At 46.6% G+C, this 10,738-nt stretch overlaps 1 protein-coding gene across 2 annotated transcripts; it reads right to left on the bottom strand.

The window, feature by feature from the left end:
• Positions 1–831: 831 nt before the first annotated feature.
• Positions 832–10,465, bottom strand: LOC143821592 (surfactant protein C-like). 2 transcript variants are annotated; one of them, XM_077305734.1, is made up of 6 exons: positions 10,263–10,465; positions 8,019–8,357; positions 7,172–7,309; positions 6,052–6,153; positions 5,702–5,837; positions 832–1,451 (listed from the first exon to the last, which is right to left on the bottom strand). In XM_077305734.1, exons 1-5 carry the CDS (start codon positions 10,323–10,325, stop codon positions 5,706–5,708), a joined length of 774 nt encoding a protein of 257 aa, XP_077161849.1. In that variant the 5' UTR covers positions 10,326–10,465; the 3' UTR covers positions 832–1,451; positions 5,702–5,705. The 2 variants fall into 2 exon arrangements, with proteins under 2 accessions (XP_077161849.1, XP_077161848.1); XM_077305733.1 differs by having other exon boundaries at positions 832–1,894; positions 10,263–10,461.
• Between the last annotated feature and the right edge of the window lie 273 nt (positions 10,466–10,738).

Raw genomic sequence — 10,738 nt, 5'->3', positions numbered from 1 at the left:
AGCTACTAAAATTGTATCCCCATGTACTCTTTTATAAACTGCATCCTATTTCTTCAGATGCAATGTGATGGCTCCCTGCAGGAAGATTTTTTCAGGCAAATACCCCCTTGTTTTGTTTAGCAAAACTATTGAATGGGCTTTGTATGTTTTCTTGATTGGATTTGAACTTTTATTATGTTATAGCCTGGAATTCCTGCATTTCATGTCCCCCATTGACCTTGCTGTTTCAATTTTTTAAAGCTACCATCAAAGTGAGTGCTTAGTGAGGTATCTGAAGGAGTGAGCTCTGTTCCACAAAAACTGATGCTGAAAGAACATTTTGTCTTTTCAAGGTGCCACGAAACTGAAGAGTTGATCTGTGCTGACAGAATGGGTCTATAAGTATTCTTGATGGGTTCTTTATAGCTGTGAATTGCCCTTCCATTGCAGACTCACCAAAGTCTGCCATTTCTGTGCATGCTTGTCTCTGTTAGGTGCTTTAGTGTTTTATAGCCAGCATGGTGTAGTGGTTAGGAGTGCTGACTTCTAATCTGGTGACTTGGGTTTGATTCCCCATTCCTCCACATGCAACCAGCTGGGTGACCTTGGGCTTGCCACAACACTGATAAGCTGTTCTGACCGAGCTGTAATATCAGGGCTCTCTCAGCCTCACCTACCTCACAGGGTGTCTGTTGTGGGGAGAGGAAAGGGAAGGCAAATGTAAGCCACTTTGAGACTCCTTATGGTAGAGAAAAGTAGCATATAAGAACCAACTCTTCTTCACGGAGACAGATTCAGGTGTGTTTGTCCATGATGTTTTGAAGCAGCAGAATAAAATTTTGAGGCCAGTGGCGCCCTTAAGACCAACACTTTTATTCATGGTAAAAGCTTTCATGTGCATTTGCACTTCATCAGATACAGTGAATCAGAATATCTTCAACCATTACATATAGCTTGAGAGAGTGCTCGGGTTTTAAAAGCCAGGATGAGCTGACTAGAGTGAAGAATCATAAGACATAATAGCTGAGATTGTGTGATAATAGCCAAGCCTGGATTAAGGCAGTAATCGAGATCTGTTAATTGCTGTAAATAAGCATACAAATACAGGCATGAGAAGAAATTTTAGTCCAATGTCTACCATGGGGAGTGCTGCCTCTAGTGCTAGTACCAAGATCTCACTGAAAATCCTCGATCTTGTGCAACCAAAAGCATTAGCACAACAGGAAGACTGTTCCATGGTAAATACTACCCTGCATACACCAAACTTGTTCATAAGATCTGAGTCTACAACTTTGGCACCTTCTGAAGCTACTGAAGACTGACTCATTTTAGAAGCCAGGCTAAAGCCATTGGGTAACTTAACTTGTTTCCCTAGACCGTGTGTGTTTCTTTCCATTCCAATTGATTTTTAAAATTTAATTGGGGTTTTGTGACGTTGCTTCTCCCACTTCAGGTCTTGAGGGAAGGACAGTCTAGAAATCAAAGGTTGAAACAAATCAGAAACAAAATGCAACTTAACCAATTATGGTGTCAAACGTTTCCAGAGGATTTTACAATTTGGTGGATATTTCATGTTTACATTGGCATGTTTATTATTTTCACTGTGCACAGTGCTTTACAGGATGCAAAGTGACAGATCCCTGCCCCGTGGAGCTTACAGTCTACATTTTTACATGGGGAAGACAACAAAGGGAGGCGAGAAAGGATGAAGAGGATATAAACAGGCAGGATTTTTCTACCTATATTGTTCAATACTTGATTTGATTTCCTCTTGATCTTTGACAACATTTGATTTGACAGTATTCAATAGGTAACACGCTTGGCATTTGCCCAATGACGTGCAGACTGCTGAGATTCTGGTAGTGCAATTCTGATATGTATTTGAAGGCTTATAGCTGATGGCATTTGGCAATGGCTAAAAAGCAAAGATCCAGAGAATGCACATTATTACAGCCTGTGCTTCTATGTATTTGGGAGCAAGTCCCATAGACCATAATGACATGTGCTTCTGTACAAAGACTGCTTGGGGCACTCATATTTGAAATCCAACCTTTAAGTTTCAAAAATAATTCATTCAAAATTAAGTATTCCCTAAAGGTTTTCTTCCAGCTGTCAAAACATCCAAGTGAGGGCAGCCAGCCAACTTTCCCACCAACTGAGCTATTGTTTATTTGCAGCATTTTAAATCTGCCTTTCTTTCCCCGATTCACACCTAAGGCTATGGTTCTTGACTATTCTGAACTTCTTTCTTGATTGCATTTCCTACCCCACCGTTTGTTTCTCCTGAACTTTTCTTTCCTGGGGTGCTGCCGGGATCAGAAAGGTACAGGCTCTTGCTGGACACCACAGGACTCTGAGTTGAGGGACAGGACCTCACTATAGCGGGAGGCCGCCCAGCTGGGCCCCCTGTTGTCCAAACTGCTCAACAGTCTGGTGGTGGGTCATCAGCACTCTACCCACATATTGTGATGTCACTTCCTGTGAAAACCAGAAGTGATGTCAACACACTACGCACAGGGGTCTCCAGCTTTTTTGAGCCTGCAGGAATTTTGAGATGGTGTGGTAGGGGCAGCATCGGTTTGCCAGGTCCCCTGGAGCTGCTGGTGGGGGATGGGGGCTGCACTTACCAAGAACAAGGAGGAACATCAGAAATTATTGTGATGTACCTACATGACCCGGAAGTGACATAGGCACACTGGGGGTGTTGTAGGAGGGCACACTCTGCCTTTGGGGCAAAATTCTATGGTAGAATTAGCTTCTGCCTTAGAGTTTTGCCTCAAACCACAAACAACACACGTCCTCTGATGTCTCCAATATGCCTGTATCACTACTAGGTCAGCTAGACATGTCACTTTAATTTTTGGCATTCTTCTCTGTATGTGTGTATGTGTGTGAAGTGTGTGTGAGTAATTCCCCCTCACTGGCCACCTAGGTGGTGGCAGAGGTTGGATTTGAAAGGGAAGATCCCTGTCACCCTGGGGGGGGGGCACCCCTAGCACAGAAATAAAATGGCTGCCATAGGACGTTGAGCCACCCACAAAACGATTGCTCCATCTGAAATAAGTAAGCTCCTTTTGCTGTGGTTACAGCAGCTATCAAGGCCATGTTTTTTTTTTTTAATTCTGCACAGCCCATCAAATCTCCAATAGTTAGTCAGAAGCCTTGCTGGACCAAAGTCCTTCCTGGCCCCATCTGCTTACTAAAAATCATTGGCAGGTGCCAGTAAAAGTGCTGGTGGCCACCATGAGATCCATGACCACCATGCTATAGACCCCTGTTCTAGCAATCGCCTGAAATGGTATGATAGAACCAAAACCAGTAGGTCTCCACTCCCATCTCTTATCTCTAGGGTAGTCTTGTGTCTGACTATGCATGGCACCCTTTTCGACTGCTGGGTGGGGCAACTAAGGCTGCCAAGTTCACTTGGGGACACTCCTGGAGATTGGGCGAGGCTGCCCAAGGAGAGGAAGGAGTTCAGCAGGGATGTGATGCCACAGAATCCACCCTCTGAAGCTCCCATTTTCTCCAGGGGCATCAGAGATCAGCTATGAGCACAGGAAGGAGATCTCCTGGAATTACCATGGATCCCCAGATCTAGAGAAAATGGCTGCTTTGGAAGGTGGACTCTATGCCATTATACCTCACTGAGGTGAGACTCCATGCCATTATACCTCACTCTCCTCCTCAAATCCCTAGGCTTCACCCTCAAATCTCCAGGAATTTCACAATCCACAGCTGGCAACTCTAGCTCAGCAGTAAGTGTAGTGGTAAGCCAACATTGTGTAGTGTTTAAGAGTGGCAGCTTCTAATCTGGAGAGCCTGGTTTGTTTCCCTGCTCCTCCACATGCAGCCAGCTGGGTGACCTTGGGCTCATCACAGCCCTGATAGAGAGACCGTTCTCACAAAGCGGTCCTGTCAGAACTCTCTCAACCTCACCTACCCCACAGGGTGCCTGTTGTGAGTAAACCACTTTGAGACTCCTTTGGGCAGTGAAAAGCGGGGCATAAAAACATCTCTTCTTCCTCTTCTAATTCTAAGAGAATTCAAGACCTAGACTAAATGCTCCTCTTGTGTGTGTATAAAAATATCATTCTTAGCATGTCAGGGAAAGGGGTTCTGTATGGCTCTCCTGCCGTGCTAGTGTTTGACCTGCAAGGGATTTTTATGTGTGGAGGAGTGGGCTTGCAGTGTGAAGGAGCCACAGACCAGATTCAGCTTTATTACCACTGTGAGAACCAGGGCAAAGACTGCCCACCTCTCCCCACCTGTGCCAGCTGCTTCTCAAACAGGAGGCTCTTGAGCGTGAGGCACAACCCCCTTGCAAAGGATTCCATTCCTCCGTCTGCTGTCTACCGCCCGCTGGGACTGCACTGCTGCCACTCTGAGTTAGTGTTAAGAGCCCCTATCATTTATTTAAGCACCTTTCTATTGCACTCTAGTCCACCCAGGCATGATGATTGCACGGGGAGATGGAGAAGGCAGAGCTGCCTCTTTGGGGCTTCTTTTCTCTCTTGTCGTTTTCTTGCACAGCCAGGGGTCCTTATAACTGGGCCCTACATGGCGCCTCTCTTCAAGGCAGCAAAAGGCAGGCAAGACAGGGGAGCTTGGCCTGTTTAGCCTGGAGAGGAGATGACTGAGAGGGGATCTGATAACCATCTTCAAGTATTTAAAAGGGTACCATATGGAGGATGGAGCAGAATTGTTCTCTCTTGCCCCAGAGGGACAGACCAGAACGAATGGGATGAAATTAATTCAAAAGAAATTCCGTCTAAACATGTGGAAGAAGTTCCTGACAGTTAGAGCGGTTCTTCAGTGGAACAGGCTTCCTCGGGAGGTGGCGGGTTCTCCATCTTTGGAAATTTTAAAACAGAGGCTGGATAGCCATCTTACGAACAGGCAGATTCTGTGAAGGCTCAAAGTGGTGGCAGGCTACAGTAGATGAGCGATTGGGATGTGAGTGTCCTGCATAGTGCAGGGGGTTGGACTAGATGACCCAGGAGGTCCCTTCCAACTCTATTATTCTATGATTCTATGACAGCAGTTCAGCCTGAGAAGTTCTTATTTGAGAGGAAGAGACAGGGAGCGGTCTGCACACTGCACACTTTTCAGTTCTGCCAACTTACCATTTTAGTATTTGCAGCATTGGCAGATGTGGGCTCAAGGTAGTGATGGCCAACTAGCAGCTTGCTAGTTGCACCCATGCCCTTCCTTGTCTTTGGGATGACTGACAAGCTGCTTTGGACACAGTGAGCGCTCTCTGCTCTTCAAATGTCTCCACTCAGACAGGAGCAGAGAGCACTCCCAGGGTGCCCCAAGAGAGACCTGCACTCTCTTTCTGACATGAGAGGAACTTATGCTCCTGTCAAGTGCTACAGAGCCCTTTGGACATCCTATGTTGTGGGAAAGTCCCTGAGATTTGTCTTTCATTGTGATAGGGTAGATGAAATAAGGCAAGTACTTGCCCTGGGCAAATTTGTCTATTGTCTCTTCCTCCCCTCCTCAAACCCCACCCACTCAGGCTCTACCCTCCTAATTTCCAGGAATTTCCCAGCCCAATGTTGGTAACCCTATATCTGACAAGTATAAGTATATAAACCGATAAGTGATTTGGGTAGACACATGGGTTGGATATAGATATCTGCAAGATGTTATTGCATTAAGTTGTGACTCCTTGATCTCCAGGTGCATTTGACACACACACAGAACATCTCTGTTCACTTACCTTGTTAAACCCAGAAAATGGGAACCTGGCTGCAAAGGATGTTTATTGTAGCACCCAAGATGGAATAATCAGCTCGAGACCGAAGGAACTTCTCCTCTTCCTCCCTCTGCATGGGAGATGTGATGGATAAGGTGGTCTATCAAAGAAAACAATAGAACTGGAACCAACCTACAGTTCTGCAGAAGAGTCAGTTCAGGCCATGACCTGTGCTTCTCTAACAATCAACCTCCTTACTAGTAGATGGCATCCTCTCCCCATTCGCAAATCCACCACGGTTCCCCCATAAGTACCACCATCTTACCACATTTCCCTGCAGTGCAACTTATTTTGTATCAGGTTTCTGCTCTTACCTGGAATTTCTTTAGGATAGTATCCAGGCCTTGGATGTTACCCTTGTCCATTGTGGTGAGGAAGCAGGCCTTTCTGTTCCAGGATTTGTAACCAATCAGTAGCTGTTGCAAAGAGAGGACATGCTTTCATTAATAAGTATTTGTCAGATGTCAATAATCAGGTAGGACTATAATTACTTAGAAAGGAGGGTGGCTCAGTTTTTAAATTTTGTGTGAAATCCAGCTATGACTCTAGGTTGGGTCATGCTGTGAATGCCCTCCATGGTATATCAGAAACATATCATAGAGTTGGAAGAAGCCATACAGGCCATCTAGTCCCACCCCCTGCTCAATTCAGGATCAGCCTAAAGCATTTGTCCAACCACTGCTTGAAGACCCCCAGTGAGGGGGAGCTTACTACCTCCTTAGGCAGTCAATTCCACTGCTGAACTACCCTGACCATGATCCCCCCCCCCGATATCTAGCCAGTACCATTCTACGTGTAGTTTAAATTCTCTTTAAGTATAGGAAATGTCACTTGGAGGAGGGCAGGGAGTGATTCCTGTTGGCCCTCAATCTGAGCAAGTTGTGCGCCAGGGAAGGCCAGTGCTGGAATTCCTACCAGAACCACCAAGACTGCCGGTCCTGATTTTAATTCTCCAGATGTTCTCTACCTTCTTTAACCTAAATACCTTTGTGTTTGGGATTCAACGGTATTTCATTTCTGTTCCCTTGCTGGATAGCTGACAGCCCTCAGATGCAAGAATTTCCTATCTGATGCTTGTGAAAACAACCAAGAGATGCCAACAACACTGACATTCTGTTTAAAAATGTATCTTGCTGTATTAATATTGAAGCATTTTCAATTAGAGAGCATTCATAATTTGAGAGATGAAACTGGGCGTTTTGGCAAATCTCGAGCAGTGGCAGATATTTTGTTCCAGTTTTGCTCCATGCAGCCCTGTAGGCAACCAAGGGGGAAACGGGTGGTGTGAACTAAACAGGCTGCCAGCTGTTTGTGAGACTGCAGCTGCATGTTATCCATGCACAATAAAAGTGACAATGGTATCACAGTGCAGCTTTAATGACCAAAGTCCATCTCCCCCAAAGGCCCTCTTCTCCAGGGGCCTCTCATGCTCACCTTGCCAAAATAATAAATGACTGTGGCTGGGTCATTGATTCCATCATCCACATGGAAAGTTGCCACTTCTTCCTGATCCATGGAGAAATTCAGCTGTGACTCTCTCCCTTCCAGCCCTTCAATGGTCATTTGCAAGACCTAAGATGAGAGAACAAGACAAACAATGGTGAGACACTTGCTTTCCATTTCCCCTCTCACCAGTAAGACAAAGTTCTCTTGCAAGGCATTTGGTTGAGGCTGGGTGGGACTAAGATTTTGCCCCTCCTCTAGTGTCTCCCAGTGGGACCATCATCCCTGGAGACTTGGCAAATCAGGAGAGGCAGGGTGTATGGGGTGGGGGGTCTTAGTTTGTTGTGGGATTTGTGAATTGCAGGCTTTTATGTATTGTACTAAGGACAAAGCTTGTTGGATTCAGGAATACAACAGACACTAGATTTGTGTGTGTGTGTGGAAGAATTCTGCAGATGGCCTCTCCCTCCCCTCAGGACCTGGAAAGGCTGCAGGCTGGAGGCCCTGGGCAGGAAACTCACCAGCAAGGGCAGCTGTCATGCAGCAGGGATCTGCAGCCTTGGAAGGACATGGAAGGAGGAGGAGGGTGGTCAGGGATGGGGGACGGAAGGAGATTGGCCACTGGACAGAGAGGCGTGCCAATTGGAGGAGGAGGCACTCAGGGGCTGAACAGCTTCCCTGAGTGGGTGTTAAGCACTGAGTGGCACTTTAGCCATGAGACCAGCTCCTCCTCTTAGGCCTTACCAGAAATATATTATGTGGAACAGGTTGTGTTGTGTTGTTTTTAATCTGTTGCCTCCCTCCTCGCCAAGGTCCCCTTCCTTCACCCTCCACTCACCGTCTCCGTGTGTGTCTGCATGATGAACAGCCCCATCAGAAGAGCACCCACGATGATCACCACGATGAGGACAACGATCACCACGACAATCAAGAGCCTCTTGATGTGCACCGGGCAGCTGGGGAACTTGGGTAGCTTGCACAGAAGGCTTGGGAGGCAGCAGCAGAGCCGGCAGCAGCAGCTGCAACTGGGGGGGCAGCAGCAGCTGGGGCAGCAGCAGCAGCAATTGGAGCAGCTGCCGCAGCTGGGACAGGAGCTGCAGTCAGGCAGGGAGCAGCAGTTGCAGCAGGGGCAGCAAGGGCAGCAGCCCAGAAGATCTGGATCCAAGGCATGGTGGTGCTATGGGAGAAAGACATCAGAACACAAAGTGACATCCTGGCTGGGAGGTCACCGGCTCTGGGCACCGTTTGGGGGATCCTGCTCTTGTCTTCCCACTCTACTGAGCTAAATTGGTTTATGTATTAAAATGCCCAACCTTTCCTTTGGGCTCAAGTCTGGAGTTCTCCTCCAGCCTAAGGAGTCTTCCTCCAACTTTAGCGTGTCTTTCAAGGGAGGAAAAGCCACTTTAGCTGGAGGAAGGGGATACTAAGGGAATGGTTGGATCCACCTTGATTATGAAATACGCTACAAATAATGTTGTTCTTTAGCTATGTGGCTCCAGAGGACTTCTCCTTGTCATTCTCTGCACCACCCAACCTGCTTTACAGGCTTAAGCATATGTGTGTAAAATGCCACCAAGCTGCAGTTGACTTATGGTGACTTCTGCTTTCAAGGGAAGTGAGAAGCAAAGGTGGTCTGCCATTGCCTTCCTCTGCTCTCCCTTCCTCTTCCATCCAAGTGCTGACCAGTCTTAGCTTCTGAGATCCAATGAGAGTGGGGTGTACTGTGCCCCCTTCCCTCCCTGGGGCATGGGACCATATTGAATTATGGGTAAGAGGTGACTTTCCCAGTCCCTCCCCCCTTTCTTGTTTCCCTTCCTTCCAAAGAGAGTCATGGCCTTGCTATTACAACCCATTTTAGGACACATCACACAATACTATGGTAGGGCAGTTCCAGCAGTTCCTCTCCACCTTGGATGCCATTTGCTGGTCACGGCCCATGGTAAAGAACAATTGTGCCTGTAAAATACTGAAGTGAAAACACCAACACGATAGAACGTATCATCTATTCCCTCCCTCATTGGCTGTGGTGAGCAGGACTCCCAGGCATCCCATCCATTGTCTGAAGTCCCAATGCTTCTCAGCCTTCAAAAGGTTTTTGCTCAGACCTTGCAGAGGCAACTGATCCCAACATGTAAGTTTCCCAGACAACAAAACTCCCACCAGCGATAAGGATCTGGGAACACCAACATTAACGTTTGGCATACTAGCTTTCACCAACATGCAGAATTAGAAGATGAAGAAGAAGAGTTGGTTTTTATATCCTGCTTCCCACCACCCAAAAGAGACTCAAACATCCACCCTTCCTCTCCCCACAACAGCCGACCTGTGAGTTAGGTGGGCTCAGAGATCTCCGAGAGAACTTTCCTTATTTTATTCTTTGTTTTATTTACTTTATGTCTCACCTTTCTCCCCAAAAGGGATGACATCAGTCTCCTCTCCTGCATTGTATCCTTATAACAACCCTATGAAGTCAGTTAGGCTGAGAGAGTCTGACCAGCCCAAATTCACCCAACATGCTTCCATGGCAAGGTGGGGGTTCAAACTGGACTCTCCCAGACCCTAGTCTGGCAGTCTAACCACTACGCAACAGTGCCGTTTAAAATATATATGTTAGATTTTTTGTCAACTCTCACCCGAGGGTCCCGCAGTGACTTACAGCACTTTAAATAACATAATCATTTTTGTATTTGCATGAATTCCATAACACAAAACCCTTATCCCCCCCACAAAAAAGAAAAAAACCCACTGAAAGATATATACTGTCTGTTGCATAGAAACATTACAGTATGGGTTTGCATTGTGTGTATGTGTATGAGGACACATTCACACACAAGTGATCCTAGAGAGACAAAGGTTCTTGCCAGCTCACTCACACCTGTTGGGATTGTGCCTCTATTCTAATGGAAGTTGTCTTCATTTTCTATGGCTCACTGTTGCTCAAATTGCTCTGACACATATTAAAATCAGTGCTGAAATCTACTGGAGTGGCAACAAAGAAGTGAGGAAACAGCAGGTTTATGCAGCTGTTCACTGTTATGGCTTTTTCAAAGATGAGCACTGTGCCCATAAAGGTAGGACTCACCGCTGGTGTTGGATGGAGAAGTACCTCTTTAGTGACTACTTCCATCTTCTCACTTATCTCCATTGTCCCGCCAATTCTGCTGTGCTGCTGCTGCTTCCAGCCCACTCTGAATGGAGTGTGTCATATATATGAAGCCTAGAGGTGTCGTAAAACAGGTGAGGTGCCCACAGCTAAGAGCTGTTGAGAAGACAGTGGGCTGAGAGCCAGATTTTCACCTTTGAGACTTTGATTCAATGCCTCTTAAGCTCTTAAGAACCAAGGCAGTGGCCTGGAGCCTTGGCATTAAGTAGTGTCTACGGCAAGTCCTCCACTGATATGGCCACATTGTTTAGAGAACTGTAAGTGTTCATCTCTGAGGGCCAAAGTATACCTGCAGGGCTCCACTTGTGACGTCAATATCCCCTTCTGTGAATGAGGTGGCCTCTCAAGGTCTGAGTGAGCTTGAGCTAGTCAAAGTCATTTAGGGATGTTATGGC

The sequence above is a fragment of the Paroedura picta genome, chromosome 12 (assembly GCF_049243985.1).
Source record: "Paroedura picta isolate Pp20150507F chromosome 12, Ppicta_v3.0, whole genome shotgun sequence".
NCBI classification, from domain to species: domain Eukaryota; kingdom Metazoa; phylum Chordata; class Lepidosauria; order Squamata; family Gekkonidae; genus Paroedura; species Paroedura picta.
This window is presented reverse-complemented; position numbering and strand designations above follow the sequence as displayed.

Bases quoted from the DNA above. Each gene is read 5' to 3' on its own strand.
- LOC143821592 (XM_077305734.1), bottom strand. From the start codon at position 10,325: ATGGAGATAAGTGAGAAGATGGAAGTAGTCACTAAAGAGGTACTTCTC. The intron at 7,310-8,018 runs GTGAGTGGAGGG...CTCTCATCTTAG, and splicing joins TGCAGACACACACGGAGACG to GTCTTGCAAATGACCATTGA. The intron at 5,838-6,051 runs GTAAGAGCAGAA...TTTCTTTGATAG, and splicing joins CTATCCTAAAGAAATTCCAG to ACCACCTTATCCATCACATC.